The 18,032-nt window shown below is 38.5% G+C and overlaps 1 protein-coding gene across 1 annotated transcript in view; it reads right to left on the bottom strand.

The window, feature by feature from the left end:
• The window catches only part of grid2 (glutamate receptor, ionotropic, delta 2), a 535,908-nt gene that overhangs the window by 82,103 nt on the left and 435,773 nt on the right, over window positions 1-18,032 (bottom strand). The window contains exon 12 of the mRNA XM_062417751.1: window positions 3,878-4,016. Coding sequence (XP_062273735.1) covers window positions 3,878-4,016 — 139 coding nt within the window. The remainder of the gene's footprint in view (window positions 1-3,877; window positions 4,017-18,032) is intronic.

The raw sequence follows: 18,032 nt of genomic DNA, 5'->3' as shown, positions 1-18,032 counted from the left end.
ATACAAAGGGATTATTTTCTTATTTTACAGCTTAGGAGAAGGAGACATGGACAGAAAGGAAGAGAGCAGAAGAGGTGGATGAGACATTTTCATTTCAGTGAAAACATGGCCAGCGCCTGTCCTCATTTATAGAGGTCCATAACTCTGATTGATTGCTTGGTGTGTGTGTTCTCTCATGGCGATAAGCATATATGAACTATAGGCTTAATTGTTTTTTTGTTAATGTTCTGTATGACACATTGGTGTGTGCACACACACACATTCTGTCCTGTGTGTATGCTAGCTCTTTTAACAACCAATTATATTCACCCTAAGCAGCTCAATGGGCAAGTAAACGTTTAAGTGTGTGTATGTGTATGTGTGTGTGTGTGTGTGTGTGTGTGTGTGTGTGTGTGTGTGTGGGGGTGTGTGTGTGTGTGTGTGTGTGTGTGTGTGTGTGTGTGTGTGTGTGTGTGTGATTGAGTGAATAGAAAGGCTGGGCCTCACTTTATGTAAAATGGGTATGACTTAAGTGACTTTCAGGGACACAAACCAGACTCAAGACCAGTTGATTGGAGGCAGAATGTGCAATTCGGGAGTACATTTTTAAACAAATAAAAATGTGCCTGGTTGCTAGTTGCCTTTTCTTAAACTTACTATTACTATAACCAATGTTACCTTTCAACTTTTTTGAGAGTTGGGAGGTCCACCCCTCTTCTTAGCTGACCGCTAGGATGCAACAGACATGCATTCACACATACAAAAGCGTCACCAACTGCTATGAGGCTAACACACACACACATATACATGCACAAACATACATGCACATACAAACATCTGGTTGACTTCTTTGGCAATCTTTAGCAACCATAAAATATGACATCTGCTATGTGAGATTGGGCCAAGAAGTTTTTATCCTCAAACATTCCGTCCGTCTTTCCATCTTCCTATCCCAACCAATTCTTCTGCTTCACCTCTTTTCTATTTTAACAGGTGCCGCCTCTTTTCGCACTTTTTACCCCTCAAAAAGCCATTTCTAATTCTGACTCACCGTCACGACCGAAATCCTTCCCCTCTCTCAGTTTCTCCATGCTTCTTTCACTCTTATTATCTCTACCCTCTCTTAGTTCACTTCTCTAGCTCCTAACCTCTGCCTCTCTCCTCCCCTTTTTCCTCTTAATCTGCCTAATCTACTCTTCCAAGTACACCCTTCTCTTTATTTCCACTTTATAATCCTTATACAGTTTTGTCTGTTTCTGTTTTCCTCTTGCTCCTTCTCTTTGCCACTATCCAATGCCATTGCTCGCTGTTCTCCTAAAGGATTCACACTAAAATTGAGGGAAAACATCCAAGCGTGAAATAGTCCAGAGAGGGTTCTGAACGCTCACTTGTTATTTCATTTCCAGGATGAAAAAAGGACATTAATACTTAAAAACCCTGTCTGTACTGATGGTTCACGGAGACACTAAGAAGAGCAGTGCGTCCATTCTTACCCCGCCTCCTCTTCCTTTCCTGCCGGTGCATTCACTTGCTTGCTTTTTTCCATACTTAACTAATTCATTCTCTCAATCACTCACTCACAAATGCATTCACTCTCATTCAGTCTGTGTAATATGTTAATCAAGTATTTATCAGATAAAAGTGCACGCTAATCACAACATCACAGTCCCCTTTTTTCTCCGTTTACTTTGGGTACATTTCCTCTCACCACTCATCCCAACACCCACCTTTGGAAGCCCAAGGCCATGTGGGTGTTGCTTTTTAGGTGGTAATTATGCCACTAATGACCTCAGAAGAGTCAACAAATTAAAGATAATGCATTAAAATTTATGGAAATCCTTAATTAGCTCAATGGATGCGGAATGAGGCAGCAAAGTAATGACAGCACATTTTAGCCAAAAATAAATAAATAAATGGAAGAAAATGGGAGGATAGACAAAAGGAAATGAGAGAAGTAACTATCTGCAAATTTTCCAAAAGACTGGACAAAAGTACTTGGAATAGATAAAACATAATAAAAAGATGTGAAGAAGGGACGGGAGGAAAGAGTAGAGACAAAATTAAAGGAAAGACAAAAGGAGGGAGGTTTGCCATATAGAGAAAGCAGAGAAAAAAAAGATAAAAGTAAACTGACAGAAACAAATTAAGAGACAGCTAGTGATGAGATCTTGAGAAATAAATGCTGTTTATTCCAAAGCCAAGCACAATTAACTGTGGCACTGCCGGGCATAGCGGATGCTTCGGCATGCTGATTAGTCCAGTGAGAGATGAGCGTTTCCTATTGCCACCAGGAGAGTAGCAGCAAACATATTACCACAAAGATAGATACAGAGGGCAGGGAGCTTAGGGAAATAATGTGCGTTAGTGTGCATAAGTGTGTGTGTATGTGTGTGTGCGTGTGAATGTGGGAAAGTAAAATGAGAGGAGAGGACTTTGCCAGTTGCCATAAGACATTCTCTGCCCCTATCCTGACAGGAACATGCAAAAACACCTTCTCTTCTTCTCATTTTCTTCATCACTTTGCCTCATTGGATCTCTAAGTTTCTCCTTATCTTCTCTATCTTTATCAGTGGACACACACACACACACACACACACACACACACACACACACACACACACACACACACACACACACACACACACACACACGCACACGCGCACAATGATAGATCCAAACTTGAGGCTGACATGAAATTACTATCCTATGATGAGGTGAAGAAGGAGGAAGGAAGAAATGATTAAGAGGAAGGAAAGGATAGGGAAATGAGTGTGTGTGTGTGTGTGTGTGTGTGTGTGTGTGTGTGTGTGTGTGTGTGTGTGTGTGTGTGTGTGTGTGTGTGTGTGTGTGTGTGTGTGTGTGTTGCCCTCTTCATTACACCTGCCTGATAGAATGGATTTCCACACTGGGTAACAATCAAGCACAATAAAGACAACTGCAGTGGGTCTCTGTGTGTTAGAAGCTATCTGTCATGTCCGCATAACTATACAAACACTGTTTGGTGAATTGTGTGAGCGACCGTGTGTGTGCGTTTGTGTGCATAATTGCATGCACACCTTTGTGTCATGGGGCTTGTGCATCTGTGTAGATGTGGAGCACAACTTAACACTATAACTCCATATCATAAAAAATAGTGATATGTAATAGTTGGAGGATTTCAATTCTTGTATCCAAACATAAATGTCTATGTTTCAGAGAGTTAACCATGACCATGAGTGTCCCATCAACTTAAATACATGGTCATTATTATAGGCATCAGGACAAATGTCCACTAACCTTAACAAAATGTGTATGTTAGCTCAAACTATGATCTTTTCTTAAACATAACATAAGTTGTGATATTTCAACTACACAACTAGACAACTACACCGCTCCCATTGTGTTCCTTCAGAAGCTCTGCCCCCTAAATTCATGGTTTTGCATTGCACAAGGCAATGAGCAAAAGAGATGTATGGCGGAATCCAGACTGTTGCATCAGCTGTAGAGTCAATTCTGATCCTCTCACACCTCGTCACCAGCGGGGGATAAAAAGTTATCTAGTGAACACAATTGTCCATTCACACTCTCTGTCTCTATGCAGCCTTCCAACTTCTCATTCAATCTATATTCAGTGTTTCTGTCCACAGAAGCAGCCGTCTGTCAACTGCAGCTATTGCGAAGCTGAGAGGACAGCAGCCTTCACTAGGCTGACTGGCAGCAGAAATGTACTGTACCAAGATAGTTTGCATGTCAGCTCACAGGAAGAAATCAACAGCAATTGAGTTTATTGATTCACTGATACAGCTAATAAGTAAAAAAAAATGCTGGATTAAGAGTACCTGGATTAACAATGTATTTTGATGTTTAATTCAGAAACATTTTGAGAAAAAAAAAAGATTAAAATTTACTGGATACTTACTGTATAGAGTTCTCTATGCGTGTGATGGTAAGAAAGGCTGCTAGATTGGCAGTATATGAGGAGATGACAATAAGAGCAAACATCCACCAAACACCCATCATCATCCTTGTTGCCAGAGTGGTGTAGGGCACCTCTCCACCTAGAAAGAAAGAGAGAAATAAGTTTAACAATTATGCAGTAACACCAAAAAGACAAAAAAAAATAAAAAGAAGTTCACATCAACACGTACAAGCAACTCTTTGCTGAAAGAGAAAAAGCTGTTGAAACAGCAAAGTACATCCTGCAAGATTATGGTTGGATTAACAGATCTGGCACAGATCTGAGAAACTGCAGAGAATTGAATTTGTGCTGTTTTAGAAAGACATTAAAAATCTTTGCTACATGACTCTGACAGTATTTTCTATGTTGAGGTAAATGTGCCATGTGCAGACTCTTTTATCTTGATGTAAAATCACTCTCATAACACTTGCATGCATAACTGGTGGGACACAAGTTAAAAAACATAACCTGCTATTGCAATATATTACATTGAATAATGCCTTTAAGCCTGATCAATCTGAACCGAATGTGAAAGTACTTTTCAGCCTTTATAATAATTTAATACTGCCTGGAGGACATTACAGTGAAAAAGAGCTTGTCCATCTTCAAACATAAAACCTCTATAGCCCTGCCTCGTGTTATAAACAGCTTTTGTGGCCTTGTCCTCTGGAATCTGGTGCTATAGTAAAGCCATATGTTTTGGCTTTCTGTTAGTTTCAGAAATGGTTGTCACTGTAACTCTGGCCCTCACAAAGATAATCTATTTGTGCATTAACAAAGATGGAAAATAGCACACATTTTACATAAAGTGAGGGCCAGCCTTTCTATTCACTCAATCACACACACACACACACACACACACACACACACACACACACACACACACACACACACACACACACACACACACACACACACACACACACACACACACACACACACACACACACAGAGACACGCACAAACACATGCACAAACTGTATATGCAAGCATACTAGCAGTAACGCATTTACACACATCTAGGTGTGCATAGCTTATATAAACATACACATACAAATGAGAAACATAGAGATGATTGATTTGCAGCCTGCAAGCTCTTCCTCATTGCCTTCATTGTATCTGTTAGAAATTAACCTCATTCACTCTTGTAGCAGGGACTCACTGCTGTTGACTCAGACCAACAGATGCTCTCCTCGCTTCCACTTCCCCCAGCCGAGACTCAATAATACATGTGACACCCATGTAATCCTGTGTTACCTTTATCTCGATCCCCTTCTCTTTCTCCATGGTATCCTTGCTTTTCCTGTCTTCCTTTCAGGCATTTTCTGCAGTGCTTAGAAAATGTGATTTAATTCAAATGGGTTATCGCTGTCCCTCTCTCTCTCTCTCTCTCTCTCTCTCTCTCTCTCTCTCTCTCTCTCTCTCTCTCTCTCTCTCTCTCTCTCTCTCTCTCTCTCTCTCTCTCTCTCTCTCTCTCTCTCTCTCTCTCTCTCTCTCTCTCTCTCTGGGTTTACTGTATTTACTTTTTCAGGCAATACAATTGCTGTAGACATCAGGTTTTACTGAAAGCCTGAAGGTGCAATAATGTGTAGGACTGTACTCTACACTCAGTTCAAATAATCTCTATGTATGTTTTCACATCTCTAGGGAGCTTTTATGTATATGGCATCTTTAGTTTTGTCATGTTATTAAACTTGTTTTTTGATTGTTTTCTCCACAGTCGCATGAGCAGTCATAAAGAAATGTATTTCATAACCACAATTGTCAGTTATTTTAGCAGTTAGTCCAAAAACTGAGATTGACATCTCTTATGAAAACAGATCAGAAAATGTTGCCTAAACTGCAACCTGATCAGTAGTGTTTTAGCAAAGACTAGTGCTCCCTCTGTTAAATGTCTTCTTCCAACTGTTTTCTTGTATTCAGTCTTTCTGAAAGCTTTATAAATACAAACAAAATAATAAGCAATAATGCCAAATATCTGCCTTTGTGTAAAATAACTTTTTTCAGTGATTGAAAAAAAATAGAACACAGCCATATCAATTAAAATATAACATGTAAATAAGGTTTTTGATAAAGTTTGTGTATTAACAATTCATGAGAAATTACTGTGGATTTGCCAGTGGGAAGATGGACTGAATCTTTTCCAAGGATGAATGCAACCAGCAGGCACAGATGATTTTTTGTCACAATGTGGGCTGTCAAAAATTTCCAAATATATGCCAAACCATGATTGCAGTACCTAAGACTTCACTAGCTTCTAAAACATTACTTTTGTAAATCATTCCACCCATGGAGGGTATTTTGGGATTTGGGGTTTCATACTGGTTATGTTCATGGAAGACCGAGTAAGTTACCAGAAAAAACCTATTGTTGAGTCTCAGAACAATTTTCATGTTGATTTCTGGCTGCATAAGTAACTTTTATAAAATATGTAATACAGCTAAGAAAATGACTCTGCTAGTTCTGACATCTGAACGTCCTAAAATTTGTTTTGTTTTATAGTGTTTTCTGTTCCTGGACAATGTTTAAATCAATTTTGTCTTCTATTTGTATGTTTGTTTGTGTGTGAAAGAGACAAAGTGGTAACATCCTTTTAAGATAGTGTAGCCAGGTGGTGGTGGTGGCAGTTGGTCTGGCTGGAGTTGATGCACTGACAATGATTGGGTGATAAGCACCTGTCGGCAAGCTGCGGGTTTCATTCAGGGCTTTGTTTTCTCCACAAAAGGCTGGCACACTGCATGCAGCTCGTTAAACACACCAATCATGAGAGTAAATTGAGTTTAGTTGCATGTGGATAAGTTCGGTATTCTGGTGTGTGATAGCAGTGGCATGCTGACTGGGACTGCAGATGTTCCTGCTCCATTCCCAGTGTCTGGGAGGCGTCTTGCCTTGGTGTAGTGGGGGGCTGATAATGGACCGCCTTTCCGAGAGCTTGTTTAGTGTTTGTGTATGAGGGTAGTTGGGGAAAATCAGAGGATCTGCTGTACAGCTGCTAGTGAGCCACTGCCTTGGCGTTTTATGTATTTTTTAAAAATGTGGTTTATTTTTATTTAATTGTCTCCTTTTTAGTTTGTTAGATAACTCTGTCAGCACTATTGAGCACACTGCCCAGTGTATAGATTGTGAGCTTGTCTTGCAGTAGTTTATGTGCTGTTTTTCCCTGTTAATCTGATGTGGTTGTTGTTAGATAGTGTGCATGTGACTCTTCATGTATTACTGTCAGCCAACTTGCTATTTTGTGTGGAATTTTATTTTACACTTTCATAAAATAAAGATTATTATTTTAAAATATATCATTGTTCCCTGCACATGACTACTCTAACTTATTCTTAGTCATCCAAACACATTTTGTGTATTCTTGACATCTAACGTGTAAATTCAACTAAAATGTTGAATGTATTTCCTTCTTCATCAAACATCTGCAAAACCTATGTTTTAAAGCATTAATATGCATTGCTTACATTTATGTTTACTAGCTTGCAGATGACTTCTTCACTATTGCCGGCACATTTCTTAGCACCTGTATCTATAGAACAGTGTGAAATCAACAGTAGGACTGTGTATCGCATCACTAACAAGCATGCATGCGTGTCCTTGTGTGTATACCCAAGACAAAATGGAAACCTGCCCATTAAAAAATGACTCTGTAGCATTGCTACAAACCAGACACTCCACAGGGCACCTATAATGAACAAGGTGCCAATATTGTCAATAACATTCAGGTTAAACTGTTACATTAGTGTGATATACTGCAGCATGTTATAATATCTTAACATTAAGAGTGTATGATTCATAAGTGTGTGACTTGCTTTGAAATGAAAAGATCATCCAACAGCAGGAAAATGCAGCAATTAAAAATATATTCCTTTTAAGTAAATTACATCACTGCACACATCACTACTCTGTCAAAACCAATATAAAAACAGGGTTCTTTCAAACAGTGTGTTGTGTTATCAACCAATCTCTAATAATGTACTGTACCACTGGAGGCATCTTTTATGCTGTGTGCTATCAAAACCATCTCTCATACAGTGAAACGCGGCCACACTACAAAAGAAGAACACCCAATACCAGTCAACAAACCATTCAAGTCACTAGTGATTGAGTCATTATTATGCACAATTGTACAGGATGTATGTTTGTATACATATTAGCATTTCTTTTCAAAAGACATACTTTTTCAATACGAACTACAAAAGCACCATGAGAATGAATGGCAGCAAAGGAAAATAAGTTGTTAATGAACATGCATGTTGTATATTAGATGTCTATGACTTAGCAGCCACACAACCTCAAAAAAGTCTGGAAGCCAGTGAGTAACATTGCCATCTTTAAAAGAACATGCGCTGACGGACATCATGCCATTGAGTAGACATTCAACAGGTTGAATATCTCAAAATAGATAAAGCTGACTTCCTGTGAGTTGTTAATTCATTGGCCAACAGACTGAATACACTATAACAATAAGATACTTGTACTTTGGTTGGGGTACAGCCAGGACAACCAAAGCAAATTATTCAGCAATTCCTCTCTGTGGGACTTCAAGTAAAGGATCTTCTCTTCATGGCGCTTTTCAAGGCACCTTTCAGGTTCTCCAATAGTGCCAATACTGAAAACACCTAAACATTTTAGGAGTATGTCTGAATTTGTGTGTGAAGGCATTTTCACAGTATGAACTGCCCACATGTAGCACACAGCATTTGACTGTCCGTATCAGATGCATACTCTGTTTGGTTTAGGCGACGAGTGCAGGAGGCAGGGTATGATGCAAAAAGTACACTGCGACTGTCATACAGTGTTTTAAAGATTTTCAGAGTTTAAAAAAAAGCAAAACTTTTATTTTGTGAAAAATCACATGAAGTTCTCACTCCCATTAGTAACAGGTTCACAGCAGAGCATTCAGGCCCAGAAAAAACAATGCATTCATCCAGAGCCAGCAGCATGTGTAAAAAAATCAGCTGTGAATGAGAGGGGGGTTGACTGCTGGAAGTCAAAGACGTCCTATTTAAGTTTATGTTCTGCTTGTTCCACAATTGTTTGATGAATTTCTTGTCCTGTCTCCCTTACAGCCAGATTATTTTGCACTTACTGCATCACGCAGTTATAGCCCCCTCGCTCTGAGATTTCTCCAGAGAATTCACTGCTTTACTCATACATGGGCTCAGACATCAGACATTATATGGACTTTGTACTAGGGAGTTGGCAGGATAAAGTACGTTTAATGTCCAGTCCGACTGATTTGGACATTTGTGTTCATACATAAAGCTCCTACGGGTAATGTCTGGAAAAAGAGTTGCATTGCATGTGTGAAAGGGGCTTGAATCTCCGTTTGCATTTGTGCATGTGTATGGATTTTAGAGGAGGCATATCTAGCATGAAGAGGCTTTTGTGGATGCCATTTCGACAGCTTCAAAGGCACCCTATTGTGTCCCCTGAATATAGCTCTCCATTCTTACCACCTAGTCTCTCCCGCATCCTCTCTTCTTCTGTGCTGTGTTCCCTTTAGCTGGGGGCAAACGGCATTTCTCCATTTCTTCCAGCCGCACTCAAAATGGAGGAGCAATTTTACTCTATTTCACAGCTTACCTTTTGATAAAAGGTGTGTATCTATATAGCACTTTTATCTAGAGTGCCTTACAATTTTACCTCCCGTTCCCCTCATTCACAGTAACTCACACCAATGGTGACATCTACCACACAAGGCGCTGCCAGATTGGGAACTATGAAGGGATCAGTGCCTTGCCCAAGGACGATTCGAAATGTGGACAGGTGGAGTCAGGGTTTCGAGCCACCAACCCTGTGTTTAGTGGCAACCCACTCTACCTCCTGAGCCACAGCTGCCATTTTTGCATTCATGTTGCTATGTTTGAAATGTTTGATATATTGTTACTAATCTTCAAGTCCACTCTTGGTTTCCGCTCATTTCAATACAGCCTAATTTGCTGGCCTAATTCCTGACATCTGCCTTTTGTGACTGACTGGACTATTAGATGTCTTCTTATCCGATTGGTTAGATAGATAGCTGGCTGCCCGGCTGGCTTCCTGGTCCCTTGTCTGTGTGACTGCCTGACTGATTAACTTGCTACATAATTACACTCTGAGCTGGGTGACAGACTCCTTTTTTCATTTTGAGACACATGGCACTAAAGTCTCAACTTTTCCAATTTCATGGTAAGATTTGCTGATCGACTATATACATGGACAGTTGGCTACATACATGCAGTCTTATATTATTGTAATTTTCATGATTTCTTTTGACTTCATTTCCATGTGTCCTGTTATACAATTTAGTAGTCATTACAAGATCTGTACATGTGTATTTCTTATTCACGCAGGGAAGGGTTTTGCTTAGCCGCTATCATCTTTTTTTTTCAGTAAAGCTGTATCATTAATACAGTTACATAAAATCGGAGAGCTCCCAAGTACTGCAACACCACTACACAAGCTGCAGTCACCCACTACTGGCTAATAAGCAGCTCGGCTCAAGTAATTAGTCCTTGAACCTCTTTCTAATCCTCTCAGTTTTTATTTCAAAATTATCTTAGACACTTCCTCTATCTCTGATTTTGTTCTCATCTATCTTCCTGCCTTTTGGCTCATGTGGCTAAATGAACACAAATACAGCTGAGTGTCTCAATGTTTCATTGGCATTGTATGCCCCAAAGAAAGAAGGAAAAAGAGGGAGAGTAAAAGCTGAGTGAAAGATAATTAGGAATACGTTGAATAGATGACTAATGGACTGAAATAAAAACATGATTAGTGTACCTTCAGCTTGAATAGAATCATGTAGTGTACATGATCTGCAAGATTATGTTAAGGTTCAACATGAGTTAACTTGTTTCATATTATAAAATCCTTGTGACTGTCATTGGGCGGCTGAGGCTCAGGAGGTAGAGCAGGTCTGTCACTAATCAGAAGATCGGTGGTTTGATCCAGTCCAGTGTCCTCGGGCAAGATAATGAAACCCAAATTGCTCATGAAGGCAGTGCGATTGGTGTGTGTGTGAATTACATTAATTTAGATCCTGATGAGCAGGTTGGTACCTTGCATGGCAGCCTCTGCAATCATGTATGAGCGCAAATGTGCGGATGCTGACATGCATTGTAAAGCGCTTTGATTGGTTGGAAGCCTAGAAAGGCTTTATATAGATGCAGTCCATTTGCCATTCACCACTGACTCCATAATGTTGAAATTCTGGCTGGTATAATGTTTTAAAAAAGGGAGAAAGACAGAGCAGCACTTGGTTCAAAGACACATCTGCTCACTTAGGATGCTGCCCAAATATCTGGCAAGGACATCAAGTGCTCAGATACATGAGAGCACAGTCCTCATCCCTCGGTTCTTAGACAAACTAATCACAGAGAAACATGATGGCGCAAAAAGCCCTTCCCATACTGTGTGTGTGTGTGTGTGTGTGTGTGTGTGTGTATGTGTATGCAGCTGATCTGTTGGGGTAACTATGAGATCAAAACCTTTTATAGAGAAAGAGGTGCAAAGTGAGATACAGATGAGTACAGATTCAGTGTTTCATAGGACTATGAATCTTCTTGATCTTTTTGTCGTTTTGTCCTAAGAATTCACTGCATTTCAAACATTTGACTTTTGTTTGGTCTTTAAGTTGAATCTGTGCGAATTGGTTAGTTAGTGTTCAGGTTTGGGGTGTCATGTCATTGCTATCATTGTGTTTTAAATGTATTATGATGCATATTATTATCCCCTTGGTTGTGTATTTTTATGCAGGAAACTTCAAAGAGAATGTCCTAGCAACCATTTATTACATAGTCTTCTCTTTACAAGAGTGTAAATTTGTAGAATAAATCAACATCAAACATTATTTTGCGGTTGTCTGCTTCTATTGGAAGCATAATTCACCTTTGGATCCCTAAAAATAATTTGCTCTATAATTACAGCAGTGAAGAATTGGTAATTCAAAGTGAAGCTTGCAGTGTTTCTGGCAGATTGACTGCCACCCTTTAACACCTCTGACTTCAGGTATCACCCTGTGCTGAGCTGTGTACAAGAGTTTTTGTTAAACCTTTGTATGTCAGCAATGCATTGAGGAGCAGGAGGAAGGATAACAGTATGATGAAGAGGTACATTTCCTGTATCAGGAAAACATCCACAATTCAGTGTCAATGAGGAGTTGGGGGTCAACTGCTAGAATGGCTGGACAAAGTGGTGTTAAGGACTAGCCCTGTTATTGTGCATGGCCTATAGAGAATGGTTTCCTATATGATCTGAATGTAAACAAGCACCTCTAGTCAGTAGTTTATTTTGCTGAAGTGTTGGCAAGAGGTGCTTGAGGCATTCACTTTCAGACTTGTGGCTCCACAATTTCATCCCACAACTGCATCAGCAACACATTTGAATGATCAATCTTGCGTTCTCCCTATCCTTTTCACAACTTCAGACAGTGAGGAGGGTTCACAGTGTCTGTCCATAGTTCTGAACATCCACTTCTATCAAATGCACCATAATTTTTTAAAATCTACATCCCCCCTGCCAACCTTTCTGACGCTTCTCTTCAAAGTTACAGCATCACACTCCAGTTATTCTTGGATGAAAGACGACTAGAGCAGTTCATTAGGGCTTTTAAAATGAGGAGAGAGTTGGAATATGTTCAGCTGATGTCAGCTCCCAGTTGGAATCCCTGCAATCTTGCCACAAAATGATGTAAGGTTTTTACTACAATTTGGGTATTTCATTCTTTCACAGGCACAAAAGTGTCTAGTTGAAGGACAAACAAGCAGGCGTGTGAAAACCAATTGCAGATTGGTCTCTGCAAGCATTAGGCAACACTGTTGGGATGTGTTTACACATCAAGTTAAAATGAACAGATTTGAAAGTTTAAAATGACAAAAAGAATAAACTGATTATTTCTCACAATAAAGACTCAATTTTAAAGGGTGACTCACACAATTGTTCAAATAGATAGTCCATAGACTGTATGGTGTGCTACAGTGGGATGAAGTTGGATAGAAATTAAATTAAGAGTCATCATTACCCTCAGAGACATTTTTTTTATCAGCTGTGTTAATCACAGTGACAATGGATAAAAAGGACTCAGGAAAGGAACAGGAGAGACCGTACTGGCTTCTCCAAGTATGGCAATTATATTGTGTTCCCAAGAAGTGCAGATGGGACACACAGAAATATGCAGCATTAGATACTGTCTCAAGTGCATATTGACACTTTTAATTTTAAATGTACATTTCTTGAGATATTCAGTCTCTATTTATGTTATGCAAACCTGTATATTTACACATGAAAATGTCATATCTTTGAAAACGTATTTATACCAATAATTATCTCAGATCATAAGACATATACTGTATTTGCTAATATGGACAGAGATGGAAAAGACAGGCTTCTTGTTTTCTGCCCCAGCCACTGGGAATAGTCTGCAGAGGGAAATTAATTTGAGAAATCGGACATCTGTGGCTGAATTCAAGGATATGACAAATTCTAATGGTTCCTTAATTGTCTTTGTTTTAAACCTTCTTAGTCTTATTATTTTTTATTCTAATTTTCTATCTTATTGGCTTATTTTAGCTTTTATATCATTGCTATCTGGTTTTAGTATTGTTTTATTTGTGTGCCTGGTGTTTTACTGTCCTGTTGGAAACATTTTATAGGGCTGCCCAGGCCAGGTGTCCCCTGCAAAAGAGATTTCCAACCTCAATGGGATTTATCTGATTTTAAAGATATTAAATAAAATGATAATAAAATAATACTGCACATTTCAATTTTGTAACTCAATGATCCACACAAAAGCTGTTACTGATGGCAACAGAGTTAAGAGGCTAATAAAAGCAGAACAATAAAAGTATCGAGAATAAATGCCTGGAGTGGTGCAGTCCTGCTAAAAGCAGTGGTGGATAAGAGATGCTTGTATTGCTCTGTATTCAAAGTGTGACTCGGAAATGGCTGGGACAGCTAAGCTTCCCTGCCTCTACAACCTCCTCCTCCAACTAGAGCATTCGAAGCAGCTGTGACAGCTACTGACGTAACTGACATTGCCAACATGGAGTGTTTTTTAATACGCAAACCTAGTGCTAACCCTCTCTTGGTCTGCCCTGTGCCTACAGAAGCCACCAAAGCTGTCATAGCGCATGATATTTTAAACAATAAAGTACCAAACATAACAAACAGACAAAGAGGAATGTTGTTGAGATGTTGTTACCTAACATTTTGTTTATTGCTTATATTTTTTGGGGAAAAAGCATTAAATAGGTAAAAATACTCGCACAGTTATAATCTGTAACAGGGATTAAAACGAGTATTTTTACCCATTAAAAGTTCTTGCATTATAAATTCAGCTACACCTCTCACTTTTAGTTTGTCATACAACATAGAACTAAGGAATTCCGCATCATTTGATAAATTTGCGGTGAAAATGATCCAAAATGCCCCTGAAAATTATTTCATGGGGTCAATAAAAAAACAAAAAAAGGGAATTTCCTACCCTGCATCCTATATGTCTTGAATGAATCTTAAAAACCTTGCTATGAGAGAATCTCAAATTCTTGTAAAACATTAAGCCTTCATCTAAATTCATATGAAAAATTGCTGTTAATCTCACACAAAACAACTTCAGTCAGTTTACACTTCTTCATATTTTTTCGACTAAAACACTGTAGACATTTTTTCATGTCACAGAATTCTGTAAAGATGTTTTCTCAAAGCATTAATACAGAATGATGATGTCTGTAGTCTTTCAAACTCTCACAAAGAAAAGCCAACATTTATACTTGCAAACAATAACTACTACCTGCAATATGTTTTCTGACAACATAATGAGAAAGCAACAGCGTCTCATTAAAGAAACTTGATTATTAAATGAAGCAAGATATTTCATCGTAAGTCACAATGAAACATGATTGCTCACATTGTATTGCTTTGTGTGGAAGGAGCAGAGAGAAAACAGAAAAAAGAGAATTAAGATGATGTAAGATGTAAGTAATGAACATTTAACATGTTGAAGCACATTGGAGGAGAGAAAATCATGTTTTCCTTTCAAATCTGGATGAAAATAGTTTATTATTTATGTTTTGGTAAATATAATAATCTTCAATATCTGCAATTATAAATAATGTAATTAACAATATCCAGCATCTGCGGGCTACATAACATGCTTGATTAGGATCACGTGTTTAAGCATGGCACTATTAGAGATAACCAGGTTTCTGAAGACATTCGAGTTCAGGTTCCAACAAAAATAAATAGAACTATATAATTATAGCCAGAGTGTTACTACATGAATACCACTTATCTTAAATATAGGGCTTGTTTTTAGAACAATCTCAACGATCCCCCGTTCATAATTGTAGGCACTACTAAAACATTTTGGAGTATAGTCTAAATTATCTGATAATGAAAGAACTTGGGTCAGTCAAAATAAGCTGTATTTTGGTTGTTACTGATTTCTTTTTGTTTGAATCAACTAATTCAGGAGCTTCCTAAGGCAAACATAATCAAAGCCAAACACATACACACATACACACACAAAAAAGCCAAATAAACATATGTTGACACACTGTTATTAATTTGTTCTGAGTGAAATAAACAGTGACAGTCGGGAACAGGGGTGAACATTTTGTCAGATACAGGAGGTGATGCTTCCTGCAGGTTTGGCGAACAAAATTATTCTATAAGCCAACTCATCTGCAGCAGACATATTCAGTGTGTGTCTCTGCCTCCCTCACTCACTCACTTCTTCTCCCTACCTCTCTGCACCCCTCACCTCTCCTCTTCTCTCATCCTCTCCTCTTTCCATATCCTTGTTGACATGTTGCAGTTAAAGGTACTGTAGCTCCAGATGAGAGCAGCTTTGAAGCCAGTCGAGCGTTGGGCACATCCAGGAGGGTTTTATATATATGTGGCTTTCTTGTAAAGCTTCAAATCTCACCACTGAGCAAGCACCTTCACTGCCTCAGATTATACCCCTCTACTGGCTGATGACTTGCAGGAATCGTTATTCCTTTTTTTTTTTTACCATTTATTTCTCATCTAGCACCTCAAGTTCTGGACTGATGGTGTCTCAGTGATTATAAACAACTTAGGAAAGACATATTATGGTGTTGAGGCCAAGGTGAAGAGGGAAAAAGTGAGAGAACAGAAAAAAAGGCAGAAGAAGTATGACAGAGTGCATGCATTCCTACTCCACCACCTCTCTTGTCTTCTTCTCTTCAGTCTTTTGATTGCATATGTGCCACCTCTAATACCCTTTACTATTAGAAGGATTTTCTATGTGGCTAGCAATTTTTTCAAACCATCAAGTGCCGCCATTATAAGAATACCGCATGCCAGCAATATTGTGGATTTGAGCTAAAATGCACAAGTTCAGGATTCTGAGATGCACCTAATCTCCCTTCTGAGTATGATCTCTAATTAAGAAACCTTAGACCACCATCGTGATGGAATAAAATGCATCTGAAAGGCTTTCAGGGGGGTGGTTTGGATGTAGGTATGTGTAAAGGCAAAATTGAGTTATTAAAACGGGACAGGAAAAGCAATGCCGCTGATCCACGCACACTCAAGAATACATTCACACTCTTATAAACACACCAAACATCTAAGACCACTGGAATAATACAATGGAATAATCAAGATGACCTAATTATAATGCTTTTGGCTAATGTGTTCACATTAGCTAATTTATTTATTTATTTATTTTCTCAATATTTAATAGATAAGAGTGATGAATATATTCAGCCAACCCAGAAAGACAGAATATACTTGATTCTGTCATAAACATCCTAAACATAACACACTTGTCCAAGTATTGATTAAAGATAAAAGATTATGCAAATGTTAAAGCGAGTCGTGAGCTCGTGTAATTTCTGGCTAATTGCATTTATCTTTCCAACAGCATGAGGACTTTTAATAAAGTGAAATTTAACTGATTGTCATTTGAATGTAATCCAAAGTTTTGATTGAGACTAGAGAAATGATTACACTTAACATAATAAATACAAATTGCAATCAGTAATTTGGCAACCAAATTTACATCACATTTCCTCAGGAAACATTTTTTTTCTTTTTTTAATCCTAGGAGTGAATCCAATTTCAACACTTTAATTTGTTGTGTGTGAACTTGTGGCTTATGTAACAAGAATACATCTATTTTAATGTCATATCATTTTGTAATTTGACAGAGACAATGCGCAATATATACAGTGCATTGCACCAGATACACTGTTGCTAAAAGCTCATTCTTCTGTGTGGGTTAGGGTTATGATGCAATGCTCAGAGGCGAGCACTTTAATTTCTCTGTGTACTCATAAAAATCACATAAAGAGAATAAATCCATATTATTTAGTGTATAATTCATTTCCCTTTAATACTAAGTGTAACGTGCTGGAAGAGTGTTGGTATTATGGTAATTGCTTCAATAAAGTAATTAATATTCATGAATGAGATATTCATATTTCATATCGGCAATGAGTCACCTCTGATGTTGACAAATAGTCCTGGACCCTGTTGGTACTGACATATGCACGACATACAGACACCCAAACAACAGGCTAACACACTAACACACAAAACACACATGTCCACACAGACTTGTATCTGCATACTTCTAAGCAAGAGACATGTACATACACACATACTGTATACAGACAGACGTGTGCATAAACACTCCTTCAAAGATGTACATCATGTGGGAGAGAAAACATTGTATTCAATTATATGAAATAATGAGGTTCAATATCATTGCATGTAAAATATATTCTGAATTGAAAACACAAGATAAAAGACGAGAGACACAATATGAGCATGGGAGAAGAAGAGGGTCAGAGAGAAGAGAGGAGACCAATTCAAAGATCATGCAAATGAATTAAATAAGGCCTGTGTGTGTTAAAGAAGTGCTTGATCTAGTTGTAAGTCGGGTAAACATGCAGCATCACTACTGCAGGACACAGATGTTATACTTTTCAAAGAACATTGGTTCAATCTGTCAGTCACCTGCTCCCTTGCCTTACTTCCAAACAAGTAATCATCAAATATAACACACAGAATACAAACTAAACTTCTTTGCTCACTCAGGCAAACAAATGATGTTCCTGCAAACTGCAACAAATCTCCATCTTTACAAGTGATTAAATCTTTCATT

Source organism: Scomber scombrus, chromosome 4 (assembly GCF_963691925.1).
Source record: "Scomber scombrus chromosome 4, fScoSco1.1, whole genome shotgun sequence".
NCBI lineage: Eukaryota > Metazoa > Chordata > Actinopteri > Scombriformes > Scombridae > Scomber > Scomber scombrus.
Note: the sequence above shows the minus strand (reverse complement) of the source record. Positions and strands in the feature narration are given on the sequence as shown.